Source organism: Leptonychotes weddellii, chromosome 9 (genome assembly GCF_054177405.1).
Source record: "Leptonychotes weddellii isolate Sample4059 chromosome 9, ASM5417740v2, whole genome shotgun sequence".
Taxonomy (NCBI): Eukaryota; Metazoa; Chordata; class Mammalia; order Carnivora; family Phocidae; genus Leptonychotes; species Leptonychotes weddellii.
The window spans coordinates 118379631-118394304 of NC_138377.1; the positions used below are offsets into that span (position 1 = coordinate 118379631).

The 14674-nt window shown below is 45.2% G+C and overlaps 1 protein-coding gene across 16 annotated transcripts in view; it reads left to right on the forward strand.

Moving 5' to 3' along the window:
• Window positions 1–14674, forward strand: part of AKAP13 (A-kinase anchoring protein 13) — a 266733-nt gene that overhangs the window by 106247 nt on the left and 145812 nt on the right. For 13 of the 16 annotated variants that reach the window (XM_081831648.1, XM_081831641.1, XM_081831642.1 and 10 more), the window contains 3 exons: window positions 5124–5322; window positions 8009–11078; window positions 12036–12122. In XM_081831648.1, coding sequence (XP_081687774.1) covers window positions 5124–5322; window positions 8009–11078; window positions 12036–12122 — 3356 coding nt within the window. The remainder of the gene's footprint in view (window positions 1–5123; window positions 5323–8008; window positions 11079–12035; window positions 12123–14674) is intronic. The other 3 variants (XM_081831649.1, XM_081831646.1, XM_081831650.1) reach the window with 1 other exon arrangement.

Here is a 14674-nt window from a genome sequence, read left to right on the forward strand (position 1 = left end):
TGGATACTAGCCCTTTATCTGATATGTCATTTGCAAATATCTTCTCCCATTCTGTCGGTTGTCTTTTGGTTTTGTTGACTGTTTCCTTTGCTTTGCAAAAGCTTTTTATCTTGATGAAGTCCCAATAGTTCATTTTTGACAAAGAGGTTTTAGTAGCAGTGGAGTGAGGAGGAGCCAAACTGTAGAGCCTTGAAGCTTCTGGATGACCATAAGGAGACGGAAGGGAGAGGGGGACAGACTGGGTGGGTCAGGGGGTTGGCAGCAGGGTTTCTCAGCCTCAGCACTAGTGACCGTTCCTGGTGGCGGGGAGCTGTCCTGTGCCTTGGAGAACCGCCCCGCCCGGGTTGTGACCACCAGAGAATGTCTCCATGTTGTCCCGTGCCTCCCGGGGGCCAGATTCCTTGGTGAGACCTGGTCTGCAGGGTGAGCGCAGATTGCTTCCCCCAGGTGCCAGGGCAGAGTAATCCCCTCTGCTGCACCCACTGCTCCGTCTCCGGCTGGTGTTTTAACCGCATGGGGCAGGGGGGCGGTGCGGAGCTCCCCCAGAAGCGTGTGGAAAACTGCAGGCATCCGGGGGAGGATTACCCAGTCTGGGAGGGCAGGGGCAGCAGAGCAAACCCACCGTGGAGAAGAGGCACCCTTGACGTTAGAGGGGGTGAGCAGAGGCCGTTACTAGTGGATGAAGATTGTTTTAGCTCACGCTAGGTGGCCGCAAGCTTCTCACTAAGAAGGGCAAAAAGGTCACCTGAGAATGAAGTAGAGTTAAGATTGGGCCTTTGAGGAAATTAAAGTTTCACTAACACACGAGTGATGAAAGCCTTGTGGAGCAGCAGTGAGTCCTAGTTCAATAGGGAACTCTAAAAAGTGTGTTAAAAACATTAATTAAAATCTTGGGGAAGAAAACCTACAGCCCGACCACTGTAATGCTATTTTTACTTGTGCATTTTACCATCTAGACTTACCTAAATTTTTAGCCTTTTTATTTTGCTTATTTCCCTGAACGTTGTAGATTACAGCGTTACTGGACTGTTACTTCCATTATTTTTAATGGCTGTGTAATAGTCCAGAGATCGGTTCTTCAGTTTACCAGACAGCCCTCTAATTACTGACCTGGTGGTATCCAGTTTTTAATACCATTATACCGAAAGTTTCAGTAAACATTCTTATGCCCAGAGCTTTGCCACATTATGTTAGTGGATGCAGGACGAGTCTAATACAGTGCTAAACACAGAGCACAAAACGTGCTGGCTTAAACTGCCACCTCGGAGCTCCTGGGTGGCTCAGAAGCATCCGACTCTTGATTTTGGCTCAGGTCATGATCATGAGGTTGAGCCCCATATTGGACTCTGCTTGGGATTCTCTCTCCATCTCCCTTTGCCCCTCCCACTCATTCTCTCTTTCTCCCTATCTTCAATCAATCAATCAGTCTTCAAAAAAGCTACCTCCATGAGTCCTTCCACATTTAAAATTGCAACCCTCAGGGAAACAAAAGCAAAAATGAACTATTGGGACTTCATCAAGATAAAAAGCTTATGCACAGCAAAGGAAACAGTCGGCAAAACAAAAAAGACAACTGACAGAATGGGAGGAGATATTTGCAAATGTCTTATCGGATAAAGGGCTAGGATCCAAAAATCTATAAAGAACTTATCAAACTCAGCACTCAAAGAACAAATAACCCACTTAGGAAATGAGCAGAAGACATGAACAGACATTTCTCCAAAGAAGGCATACAAATGGCCAACAGACCATGAAAAAATGCTCAAGATCGCTTGGCATCAGGGAAATCCAAATCAAAACCTCAATGAGATACCACCTCACACCAGTCAGATGGTAAAATTAACAAGTCAGGAAACGACACATGTTGGTGAGGATGCGGAGAAGGGGACCCCTCCTACACTGTTGGTGGGAATGCAAACTGGTGCAGCCACTCTGGAAAACAGTATGGAGGTTCCTCAAAAAGTTGAAAATAAAGCTACCATATGATCCAGCAATTGCACTACTAGATATTTACCCATAAGATACAAACGTAGTGATCCGAAGGGGCACCTGCACCCCGATGTTTATAGCAGCAATGTCCACAATAGCTGAACTATAGAAAGAGCCCGTATATCCATCGACAGATGAATGGATAAAGAAGATGTGTATATATACGATGGAATACTACTCAGCCATCAAAAAAAATGAAATCTTAATCATTTGCAACGATGTGGATAGAACTAGAGGGTATTATGCTAAGTGAAATAAGTCAGAGAAAGACAATTATATGATCTCATGTGGAATTTAAGAAAACAGAGGATCATAGGGGAAGGGAGGGAAAAATAAAATGAAATCAGAGAGGGAGACAAACCATAAGAGACTCTTAAGTATAGGAAACAAACTGAGGGTTGCTGGAGGGGGAGGGGGTTGGAGGGATGGGGTAACAGGGTTGGGTGATGGGCATTAAGGAGGTAAGGTGATGTGATGAGCACTGGGTGTTAAATACAACTGATGAATCACTGAACTCTATGGAAACTAATAATACACTATATGTTGATTAATTGAATTTAAATAAAATAAAATTCAATTAAAAATAAAATCTCAGCTCTCAACCCTCATCTCATCTCTGCTTTATTTTTCTCTGTAGCACTTGGCTCTCTTCAAAAATGGCAGCTGTATTATTTAATCTGACTGCTGTTGTCTCCCTTGCTAAGTATATAAACTCCCAACAGGCTGAGAGTTTTGGTTTGTATCACCAGCACCTGGAATACTGCCTGGCCCATAAATACTTGCTGAATGGTGGGGTTTACCCAGACCTGCAGGCAAAATGGGTTTGGAAGAGTGTCAGTTGCCCCAGATATTCATGAAATCAGTAAGAGAATAATTGCATTGACTAGTTGTTGGTATCTAGACAGACTAGGAAGCAACACAAATTCACAGGGACAAGGAATTAGGAGATTGAAGGGTTAGCACTTAGGGGTAATTGTGGCAACAGAAGCACATTCCTCTGGAAGGAGAGCTTGGGAGCTGTAGAAGGTAAATAGTTTGTGGTTACAGACGGGAATTTCTCAAGGTTTAGATAGTAGAAAGGGAAGTTTGAGAAGTGGTAGTATGGCAAGGTTGGTAGAAAACTCCATTTTGCTGGGAATGGGTTGTGTCCCTTTTTAATTGCCCCTGCTTTGGCAGATAGTCCTCTCTTATTTGGTTCACAGTGGCGTGGTGGTATATAAATCAAGTTGTGTTTTCAGAGGCCTTTTTTTTTTTTTATTAGAGTATGGCTATATGTGGTAATCCGAGCAATCAGGTATGCTGGTTATGTCTGTCCGACAGTTAATTACCCAGAGTTAGTGGCAATGTCCACCCAAGCTTCAAAGCTGAATTTACAGAGAAGCTGCGTCCCCCCTCATTTGGTGTAGCTGATTGGCTTCTTAGTTGAGTCATTCAGTTGAACTTTTAAGTGACTATCTTACAAGTAGAATTGGCCCTTGAACAATGGGAGGGTTAGGGGTGCCAACCCCCTGCGCCAGCAAATATCCGAATATAACTTTTGACTCCCCAAAAACTTAATAGCCTACTGTTGATTGAAAGCCTTACCAGTAACATTAAACAGCCAATTAACATGAATTTTGTGTTACGTGTATTATATACTGTATTCTTACAATCCAGTAAGCCAGAGAAAAGATGTTAAGAAAGTCATAAGAAGTGGGGCACCTGGGTGGTCAGTCATTAAGCGCTGCCTTCGGCTCAGGTCATGATGCCAGGGTCCTGGGATGGAGCCCCGCGTCGGGCTCCCTGCTCCGCGGGGAGCCTGCTTCTCCCTCTGCCACTCCCCCTGCTTGTGTTCCCTCTCTCACTGTGTCTCTCTCAAATAAATAAATCTTAAAGTCATAAGAGAAAATACGTTTACAGAACTCTACTGTATTTATGAGCAGAAAAAAAAAAAATCTGTGTGTAAATGGACCTGTGCAGTGCAAACCTGTGTTGCTCAAGAGTCAGCTGTACTTTTCTACTTGAGGTCACTTTACTCCCAGTAGAGCAGCTTGGTAAATACGTAAAAGATTGAGCATAGTGTATGCTAGGTTCATTTTCAGCAGCTGCTGGGGTGTCACTCTCGAGAATGGACATTACAGTAGTTTCCTTTCAGAACAGCCTTCATCATTACCTTCAGCCAGCACACGATTACTCAGTTCTAGGCTTCATAATACAGCATATAGTTAGTTTCAAATTCCAGTTACTGTGTGGTGAGTTGTTCTGACAGACAGGTATGATTTAGTAAATAAAACACTGCACAGAGGGTTTCCTTGTCCTTTTTGTCAGTGTGTAGCATGTCTGTTATTTCTTCGTGCTTGATTCTGTTTTACTTCCATTTTAAAACATAATGATCTCAAACATCACCTTCCTCCTCCTTCCAGAATCTCTGGGATACTTTACCAATCTCCTGGTTCATAAAGAGATTTCATGTTTTGAGGCCTGTCCCAGAAATGTTTCTTTACATATCTGTGCCTTTGTTGGTTTTATTTGTAGATGAGGTATGTTTATGATGATATTAGCTGAGCAAGGTCATTCATTTTTTTAAATTAAAAAAATGTTAACCTGAAGTTCTTAGAACCAAGTGCTTCTTCATAATTGTATTGACGAGTGTGATATGATATGGGATCGTAGTCTTTGCATAGTTGACCTTGAGAGTTGTTAATGAAAGTTGGAGTGCCCTTGCATGGGTTATAGTGATTCCTTCTTCCCAATATGATCGACTGCAGTTAGCATATGGTACAACCCAATTTAAGAGAAGTGCTTAATATAAGCCCTGCTTCTGTTGAAAACCAAGCTAAGACCATCCTCCTTACATTTCCTCATTAGTTGGGTGTTAGCATAATACTAACTATTTTAAGCTCCCAGACCTCTCTTTATCTTGATCAAGAGAACATTCTTAGGGAGGAATCCTGCCGTTTTCATTTAATCCATTTGTGACCTCTTATGAGGTGGATGGAACAGTTACTTATATGCCTGGGTCACTGGGGAACTCTACAAACCAGATTTCTGCTGCAGAGCCTCCAGAGCAGTGGGGTAAGACTGAGAGGGAAGAGCCCTGCCAGGGGTGAGGGAGCAGAGCGTATGTAGACTAACCAGAGACTGCTTGCTTACAGAGAGAATGCTGGGGAACCAGACTCCTGGAGCAGTTTATCCTATGAAATCCCGTATGGAGACTGTTCTGTGCGACATCATCGAGAGTTGGACGTCTATACTTTAACCTCTGAGTCCGAATCACATCATGAAGCCCCATTTCCTGGAGACCGTTGCACTGGACATATTTTTAAACTTATGAACATCCAACAGCAGCTAATGGTAAGGAAGAAAATCCATTTTCAGGCTTTTGTGCCCTCGCTCTTTCTCCCAGTGCACCTTCCTCTAATTAGAACTTAGAAATGCTTTCCTCAAAGACTGTGATACCTAAAGCAGTTTTAGCAGCATTAGATGTTATAGACACAGAACAGCAACAGGGACTGGGAATTTTTCTTTTCTTTTCTTTTTTTTTTTTTTGCCAAGTTTTTGAAATAATGGAAGATACACATACACACTGCAGATACAGAAATATGCAACGACTAGAACTCAATTTTCTTGGCATAAAAGGAAATTCGTCTGTTTATAAATTTGTCAGTTTAGCTTTATAAAGCTAAATGAGCAAAACAGTTTCTGAGATTGTTGCTAAAGAACCAGGACCACATTTACTTAAAAATAAAGCCTTTTCACAACTATTTCAATGAGTGATGATAATGTTACTATATTTAAATTGATAGTTGTATGGTAAAAAGATCACTAAAAAAATAAAGATTTTATAATCCACTCAAGCCTTCAAGATAAAGTTGTTGCCAGACGTAAAAACATTACAGACTCTCTGGTAGCATTTATTATGGAGAATATAAACGTCATATGGGTACATGTCTCTTGGCCATAACATCTGAAAGGCTAAGTTTAGATAATTTTTCCACCCAGTTTATTTCAGAGCTGATTTGATTTGGAAAAAGCTTGACAGTAATTTCATTTAAGGTCATCTAGGGTCAGCTCAGTACCAGAAGGAAAGTCATAAGAGTACCAGTTACGAGCAGGGAGCAGGCATTATATTGGAGGCCATCAGGCCAAGACACTTTACAGCAGGGGTGTGTGATGTGCCCACCTTTCCCTTTCTCAGTCGTGTTTGTGCCAGGACAGGTGTCCTTTTCTTTTCCTCTGAACGGCTTGCCAAGAAGCCCGATTTTTCCCTTGGAGCTCTTCTTACTAGTCCAGTTGAAAATACCAGCTTGCAGGTGCTGGAGTTACTGCACGATATGGGAATATTTGACAGGAAACTGAGAAGTTAAAACTCTGACAGGATGCGTGTGTTAGGAGCTTCTAAAACAACACTTGTTTCCCCGAATCTCTGTTCTTTATTAAATGGAATGACCTGCTTTCATGATCTTTAAGAGACGGTGCACTCTCACGGGAACGGGAGCAAGCTAGATTTGAACACTCTACGGAGCACAGCGCAGAAGCTTTTAGTGAAAGTCCGTTTTTCTTGTACTCTCTTAGTAGAAAGACTTTAGTTGAGCACAACACATTGTATGCTCGTACATGTAAACTTTTACAACAGACCTGGTAGGTAGACAGGACTAGTCTGATGTTGGAGAACTAGAAGTATTCTGAGGGAGTAAGTGAACGAGGACAGTGCACAGTAGATATGCACGAGCTTATCGCAGTAGGTCAGAGAATGGGGAAGAGCAAACATGTTTTAAAAATCATTTTTATTTGTTGAGCAAATTGTAGTATTGTAGTATTGTAAGAATTTCTGAAATCTTGTTAGAAAGGCAAACCCACCGTAAAGATGAGCTGTATTTGGTCTTTTCCATTTTTCCTAAGCCTTGTCTACATGTACATGTAAATTTTGCATACTTATGACCTTAGATTAACCCTAGGTTTTATCCATTTTTTTCAGCATTGTGTCATAAATCTGTATTTTAACCTTTACCATGGTCTTCATAGTTAACAGCATGGCCTTGCCATCAGGTTGACCAGCCATGATTTTTTTAACCACTCCCATGTAGTTGGTAATATCTGTTTGTTTTTTAAAATACTGTAAAGTTGCAAAACGCAGTTTTGACATGACCTATAGTATCCTCAAGCCACAGTGCTATCTAAGAATTATCAGGAATTGGATCTTATTTCATATTCAATACTAGCCAACAGAGGAACCACTTTTTTCAAAACAAAAGACTATCTGCCATGCTACTGTTCTTGAAATTATGAACCCGTCAAGAAAAGCGGTAAGCTAGATTGAGTGGAGCCTCTCTGGGGGTGTTAAAGGACACTGTGTAACTCCTCAATAAGAATTTCAGGTGCAGGCACATGGCCTGCACCTTGCAATTGACAAGACTTGACCACACTGGTTAGGACTTCTTTTACTCATATACATGAGGTGGAATGGAAGCACCTCTACTCCTCTCAAGACCCTATAAAAATATCTTTCTTAGCTGAAGGTAGTCACTGTGCTTTTGTAAAATAAAGTTTTTGAGGGTCACCTTTCTAAAATAAGTTCATAATTTAGGAGACAGCCATGTTGTATATTCTTGACCATTTTATCATTCCAGTGGATACGTAGCTACAAGAGAGGAAAGTGCTTTCAGGAACAAGAGAAAATGTATTTGTATTTCTTTTTTTTTTTTTTTAAAGATTTTATTTATTTGATAGAGACACAGTGAGCGAGGGAACACAAGCAGGGGGAGTGGGAGAGGGAGAAGCAGGCTTCCCGCGGAGCAGGGAGCCCGATGTAGGGCTTGATCCCTGGACCCTGGGATCATGACCTGAGCCGAAGGCAGATGCTTAACAACTGAGCCACTCAGGTGCCCCTGTATTTATATTTCTTGAGATCAGCTTTTCATCTGATCTTAGGAGGGCTTAGAATGGCAGCAAATTCTCTCCGGCAGGAGTTTTGCTTCTGGGTGTCAGTGACATCTTTTCCCATGGACAGCTTTTACAACTATCTTTCATTTCCTCCTAGAAAACAAACCTTAAGCAGATGGACAATCCTGTGCCCTTAATGGTGGCAGCACAGGATCCTTCAAGTCTGCCCAGTGCCCAAGACCCAGATGGCCAGTTTCTTGGCTGCACATCGGATCCTGGGGACGGCCAGCCACGCTCGTCTCTTCCGGGAGACCCTGAGCACCCTCCGTGCGGCCATGGGAGCACTGTGGGGGGGATGGAAAGTTCCTCCAATTTGTCAGGTGTGGCTGAGGAAGAGAATACAGACTGTTCCTGTGAGAAGGGAACTAAAGGTGTGGGGAGAGCCGGGGAAGAGGCGGAGCCATCACTGACTGCAGACTGTGGAACGGTGTCTGATCCCAGCAGCTGCCTGGGGAGCACGCCTGCTTGTGGAGGAGAGGGCACAGGAGACTTTCTATCCTGTGGAATCAGAAATGGAGAAACTGGAACAAAATCTTCTGCATGGGCCCCAGAGCAGGAGTCTCCAAGCCCTGGAGACAGTGTTCTGCAGGGAGACGTGGGCATGCAGCTGGGCACCGCTCCCACTCCGCATTTCTTTGGAGGTGACCTGGCAGTCAGCATCCCAGTGACTGCAGGGGAGACAGAATGTGGTCTCCTGAGCTCGGACGCCGCCATCCAGAAGGACGTGCTTGAGGTAAGGGAAGATACAAAGGAAAAGTTTGAGAACTCGAGTGTCAGCACAGCTGGAGTCTCTGATGTAAAAGTCACAAGACAGCCTGCAGATAAAGCCGCTGTTCCAAGCTGTGTCTCTGCCCCCGGCTCCCTGGATGGTAACAAACCTGCTGAGTCTTTGCTTGCGTCTAGCAAGGAAGAAGCCTGCCCTGTGAAAACTGCAGAAACAGAAGCTTCAGGAAGTTGTGAAGGGGGTGCTGGGGCTCCTGTGGATCAGAGCTCCCTGGTAGCTCCAGCTGCTGCAGGAGACACGGCTTCCGGCGGGCTCGATCCTTCTGCTCCCTGGGCAGATACAAGTGAGGCAGTGCCACCCTCTGCTCTGACCTCTTCCGGGCCCCGAAAAGATGCGCCAACCCAGAAACCAGAACCTGATTCGTCTCCCATTCAGAGCTGTTCTACAGCCGGAGGGGACACTGTGTGTGCCACCCCTGCCTGTGGGCAGAGCACAGGGACTTCTGGTGGCGTGCTGGCCGCAGGACACTGTGATGGCCTAGGTACCCGGCCTGAGAGCAGCGGCCCGGGACTGCCCCCCACACAGCATCCCCCCCTGGCCTTCTGCTGTGCAGGTCCACAGGCTCACACAGCTACCCCTGGCCCTCTAAGATTAGACACCCAGGAACAGGTGGAATTTTGTCTTCTCGAAGTTTCGGATACAAAGGGCCAGGGAAAAGATTTGAACCTAGGAACAGCTTTAACAAATATGCTTGAGGTGCCTCCACAGGCAGCTGTCCCCAAAGCCGAGAAAGAAGTGGTGCCGGACCAGGCAGTGACATCAGACGAGACTTCTCTGGCAAGCAGTCCAGGCAGTGAATCAGTAACCACAGATGACACACTTTCTCTTGTCCCCTCCCAGAAAGAAAAGGGAACAGCAACGCCCGAACTACACACGGCTGCAGATAGTAGAGATGGCCCAGGCAGAGATTCGAGCGATCCTGATAAGCAGCCATTAGAAGACGGTGCCACGGGCCTATCTGCGCCCTCCGCTGCTCTCCGTCTTCAGCCCAGCATGGGGAATACCAGTCCCATGGGACTTGGTGGGGAACATGGGGGTCCCTGCCTCTCAGCAGCCCCTGAAGTCCTGGATATCGAGGGGGGCGCTGACTCTTCTCTGCTGCGTGCGGGGAAGGCCACTGTGGCCTCCGATTCCATTCTGACTGAACAAGGAAAAAATCGGGTGGTTCCAGAATGCTCTGAAGCTCAGGGACAAGATGGCAGGGATAAAGAAGTGACTTGTTCCTCTGTTAAGGAAGACACTCGTTCCTCAGGAACATTACAGGAAGAGCAGAGAACACCACCTCCTGGGCAGGAGGCACTGCGATTCTGTGGAGAGCCTAGCTTAGCCGCCTGTGCTGAGGACCGAGCACTTGAGCGCCGTAATTCACCGGGCACACCCTCGGCCTGTCTGAACGCAGAAACTAAGCCTAACAAGGAAGTGGCCCCACCAGTCTCGCTGCTGACTGAAGGTGGGGCTGCACAGAGCCTGGTGCCACTGGGAGCAAGTCTGGCTGCAGGCCCACGCCAGGAAGCCTTGGGTGCAGAGCAGAGCAGCTCAACTCCGTTGCCAGGTCTGTTACCAGATGGGTCAGAGGCTCTTCCTGGCAGTCGATCTTCTGCTCTGGATGTTGGAGTGCAAAACCCTGAATCCCAAGGTAAAAACACTGCTGGTGAGGTGAGCGGAAGTGTGGGGTTGGATGTTGCCGTGGTTAGTGCTTTACAGGATACTGTTGGGGCCAGAACAAAGGCTGTATCACACAACACCCAAGACCTCCCGATTTCCAAAGTCTTGAGCCAGGAGAAGATTATGATCCTGGGTTTGCCAGGAACTTTAGCAGACAAAGGAGTGACTGACCTACAGGGCACTGCAGCTCCAGAGATGGTACCTCTCGGTTGGAAGGAAGCAGCCCACAGCTGTGGCGTGGCCGACTCCAGGGAGCAGCAGGTGGATGCTGACGCACATCGAGTCCCACAGCAGCCTCTTGCCAAAGAGCTCCTCACCGAGACCGGACTCTCAAGCAGTGGTGACCAGTCCCCAGACAGGGCAAGGGGCACTCCCCCTCTACCTTGTGCTGTGTCTCTGCCCGAGAGAGCAGACTCCATCGAGGAGGCTGCAAGTCGCATAGTGGAGGCCGTCCTAGACCAAGTCAAGTCCTCAGGAGCACTGATCACTGGTCTGGGGATCGGTCACACGTCACTGTCCAAGCCTTCAGAGTCTGGCCCGGTGACTGGGCAGCCAGAGAGCACTTCTGCAGGGAAAGGGAGCACTTTTCTGCCTGGGCGAACCCCACACATGGGCAGTATCTCTGAAGAAGCCCCTGGCAACCTTGCAGGGGGTTTGGCTGAAAAGGAGGAGCCCGAGAAGATGGTTCTGCCCGCTGAAGGATCTGAGCCAGCAACAGGTAAGCAAAGCAGAATACAGAAGTAACAGTTTGAGGGACAAACTCCTTTAAGAGCCTCGGAGATATGCTGGTATAAAAAGGAGGCATCTTTGTGGTTTAGAAGTGTCTTTTCATTCATTGGGTAAGTTGCCAAGTTAATAGTCACCCCATCAGGAGAGGCCCGTCCCCTCAGGGTTGGACAGATTTTGCTTCCTGTATTGTAGACTCCGGGCTTGATTGATTAAGCCTGTAAATGCTCCGTCTGCCACCCCAGAGCAGTGGCAATTTTGTTAACCGAGAAAATGGTCTTGATCGCAGGTGCTCTACAATGATAAAGGAATTTAGCAGATGTTTTTATTCACATGGCTTGGTCCTTTTTTCTAGAACCGTGAAAAGCAGTGCTGAAAAAGTATGTTTTGCTTATAAGCCTGGAACACTTTTTTTCCCCTGTCATCCTAGTCCGTATTCTGAGCAAATTTAGAGTCAGGGTGGTTACATGAAACAGCTCTAAGTGTCGTTCTATGCGAATGACCCTACATCCAAAATGGTGGTATTAGGTCATTGGGGAGGGCGGGGGCTGGGACGGGACGGGGCGGGGGAGGGGAGCAGAGAGAACGCCCTCCTTTTCCTGCCTGTGGAGCCGACTTCCAGTTCCATTGCCTGTTGCTTTTGGGCAGCAGTCTGGGAATTCGGGACCGTGCGCAGTGCTGGGGACGGGATGCAGGGTGTCCGCCCAGGTCTGCTCAGCTGCTGTGACAGGACACACGTTGTGTCTGCTTATCTCCGTGAAGCAGCTGCGCGGAGCAGATTGCTCACATAGCGGCCTGTTCCATCTGTGGGTAACCATGTGCAGAGAGAGAGAAGAGAAACCGCTCTGGCTCGGGGGAAATACACCATGTGAATAAAACTTCCTCCTGGGGGTTGAGGCTCAAGCCGAAGCTGGAGTCCGAGGTGGTATTGACTCCTGAATCGTTACAGGTCAGTTCGATTCGTACTTTGATGCCACCACCTGTCACCAGGTGCAGACAGAGGGCCAGTCTCCATGCTCACCCCCAGGCTGTGTGGGTAAGGAGTAGCCTGATTGTTCTTATCGGTCATTTGTTTTTGCTGCTCTTCCAATGTTTGAAAATCTCCCCAAGTGTAGTGTGTGTTAAAAGTGTGGGGGTGGGGCATGTAGAGAAATGAACAAATAGAACCAGAAAAGAAGGTGCTTAGGAAAAAGAGCAACTTAAACACAGTGGTCCTACCCCCACCCCAGCCCTCGATAAAGGGTTTTTAACCATGTATGATTTTTTTTTCCAGTTGAGGCATTTAAGAAGCCTTAGGTACTATAGTGTTTTTGGTGACTTGAGGTTTTTAGTTTTATTCGTGTTTTGGATTGTTTAGTGCTAGAAGTTTGTTGGCTGCTATCTCAGGATTTAAATGAAAAGGTCTCAAATTTTTAAAATAAGATACAACAACAAGTCTATTTTGGGGGCTCTGGCAGGTTGACATTTCAGAAGAATGGGAGTGGCTGTAAGCTGATGCCTGGCTGTGTTCTTTTCATTTGGGTGCTGTGTCTCTGGCCACATGGGCTGGAATTATTTGTCTTTCTGGCTCAGTAGTCCGAATTTAACCCAAGCAAGTGCAAATTATGTGAAGTTTGGGTCTCTGATACCCAGAGAGAAAAGGTGAAAAACGGGGAGAATTTCAGACTTTGATTTTTAGTAGTATGTAGATAAGGTATAGATGCTAAGAAATGATTTTTAAGATTTTAAGGTTTTAGGAAGGAAAACGAGTTGTATGAAGTTTCAGCCGTATCTGTGGGTTTAGGGTTGGTTGACGTGTGTGGGCGAGTTACTTGTTCTGCTACCAAGAAGGGTCATGTGTGTTCAGTGCTCATGGTCTTATGTTACAGAGAGAAGTAGCCAGTGACCAAGAAATAGGTGCTTTCTTCAGGGGGAAAAAAAAAAAGGGCAGAATCAGGGAAAGTCCCAGGTCACATTGCCCTAGAGGAAAAGCACCTGAGTGTTATCTCAGCCAAAGGGTAATTTCTGGGAAGTTTACCTTCCATTAATGGATTTAACCATACTGTTTTACGAGTGAAGAGACTTCGGTGTAACCTCTCACTTGGAAGGAGCCACATGGCACTGGCTGCTGTTTGTAGATGCGGCCAAATAGAAATCAACATGAGAAAACACAAATCAGAAGGAAGGGATGCGGCCCTTCACTCATCCTGCGCATCCATCACAGTGGTTTGGGAAGTTAGTCGTCCATGACTGAGCCAGGCCAGGCCCGCAGAGGTTGTTGGTGCCCCTCGTGGCTCAGTAATCACTGTTCACGGTCGTGATTGGTTGCTGCTTGCCAAGATACATATTTTCATGTGCTGGGTATAGGATAATAAGGTTGTGCCAAAAATCACATCCCCAAATAAATAAAATAGAAGGCATCAACAAACCCAGAAAAATTACTCTTATTTAGAAATGTTTTGATCAGTGAGCACTTCTAAGGTGATTGCTTAGATTTTTTTTTTTAACTTTATTTACATTTTATGAAATGTAACATAGATTTGGTACTTTGGGCAAGGAAACTTGTTTGCCCACTTTTAAATTGCTAGTAAGATTGTATAATTATAAATAAGGGAATTTATGAATGCTCATCCGTAGGAATGTAACTTTCCTAAACCTGATGTAGACCTTTGGGCATGTCACAATGTGCTGTTAGAATAAACTCGATTCTTTAGCGAAAGAAACTGCTCTGTCCTTTGGTGTGTGGAACATCCTTTTCTGCTAGAGTAGTGGTATGACGAGATTAAAACCGTCCACGGAAAAGTTTCCACATGAAATTGAGATGATAGTTCTATTTTCGTTTGTATTATCAAGGTGAATTTTAAACATTCAATCATCAGCCCCCTTTAAAAAAAAAAAAAAAGTCAAAGCTTAAATTTGCCTCAGACATCAAGTTATCACTTCCTTCCTGTATTTGCTTGACCATATGGTGGTCAGGTAACAAAAACTACTACTGTTTGGTCTAGTCAGTATAATTCTAAAGAAAACATATAAAAACATTTTCTTAAGAAAAGGAGTTCCTTGGGGTGCCTGGCTAGCTCATTCGGTGGGGTGTATGACTTTTGATCTCAGGGTTGTAAGTTCGAGCCCCATGTTGAGTGTAGAGATTACTTAAAAGTAAAAATCTTAAAAAAAAAAAAAAAATTCCTTGTTTGTGATTGTTTTGGTTGGGGAAGAAATAAAAATTAAAATATAAAAAATATATTATTTACTAGAATACTCCAGCCTTGTCTGTTGCAGTGATGGTTAGATGAGAGTGTACAGTATGTTTTTAAAGAAAGACTCTTCTTAAAGGTTTTATCTCATTCTCGACAGATCTTTCCTCTTTGTCCTATGCAAATATAAACATCTCTGGCTTCTTTGATGGTGATCAAGATGGACTAGTTAGCTTCAGCTGTTAATCTGTTTCCTTAAAGCTTGTGAATTTACTTTTCCATATTCAGTCAGCACCACACTCAAGGGTTTGTCAGGAAAAGTCAGTAGTGAAAATGGAAGTTCAGTAGACATTGAAGTGCATGTCTCCTTAGCTACAAATCCATACAGAGGCTAGGGGAAAACCATGTGGACCTT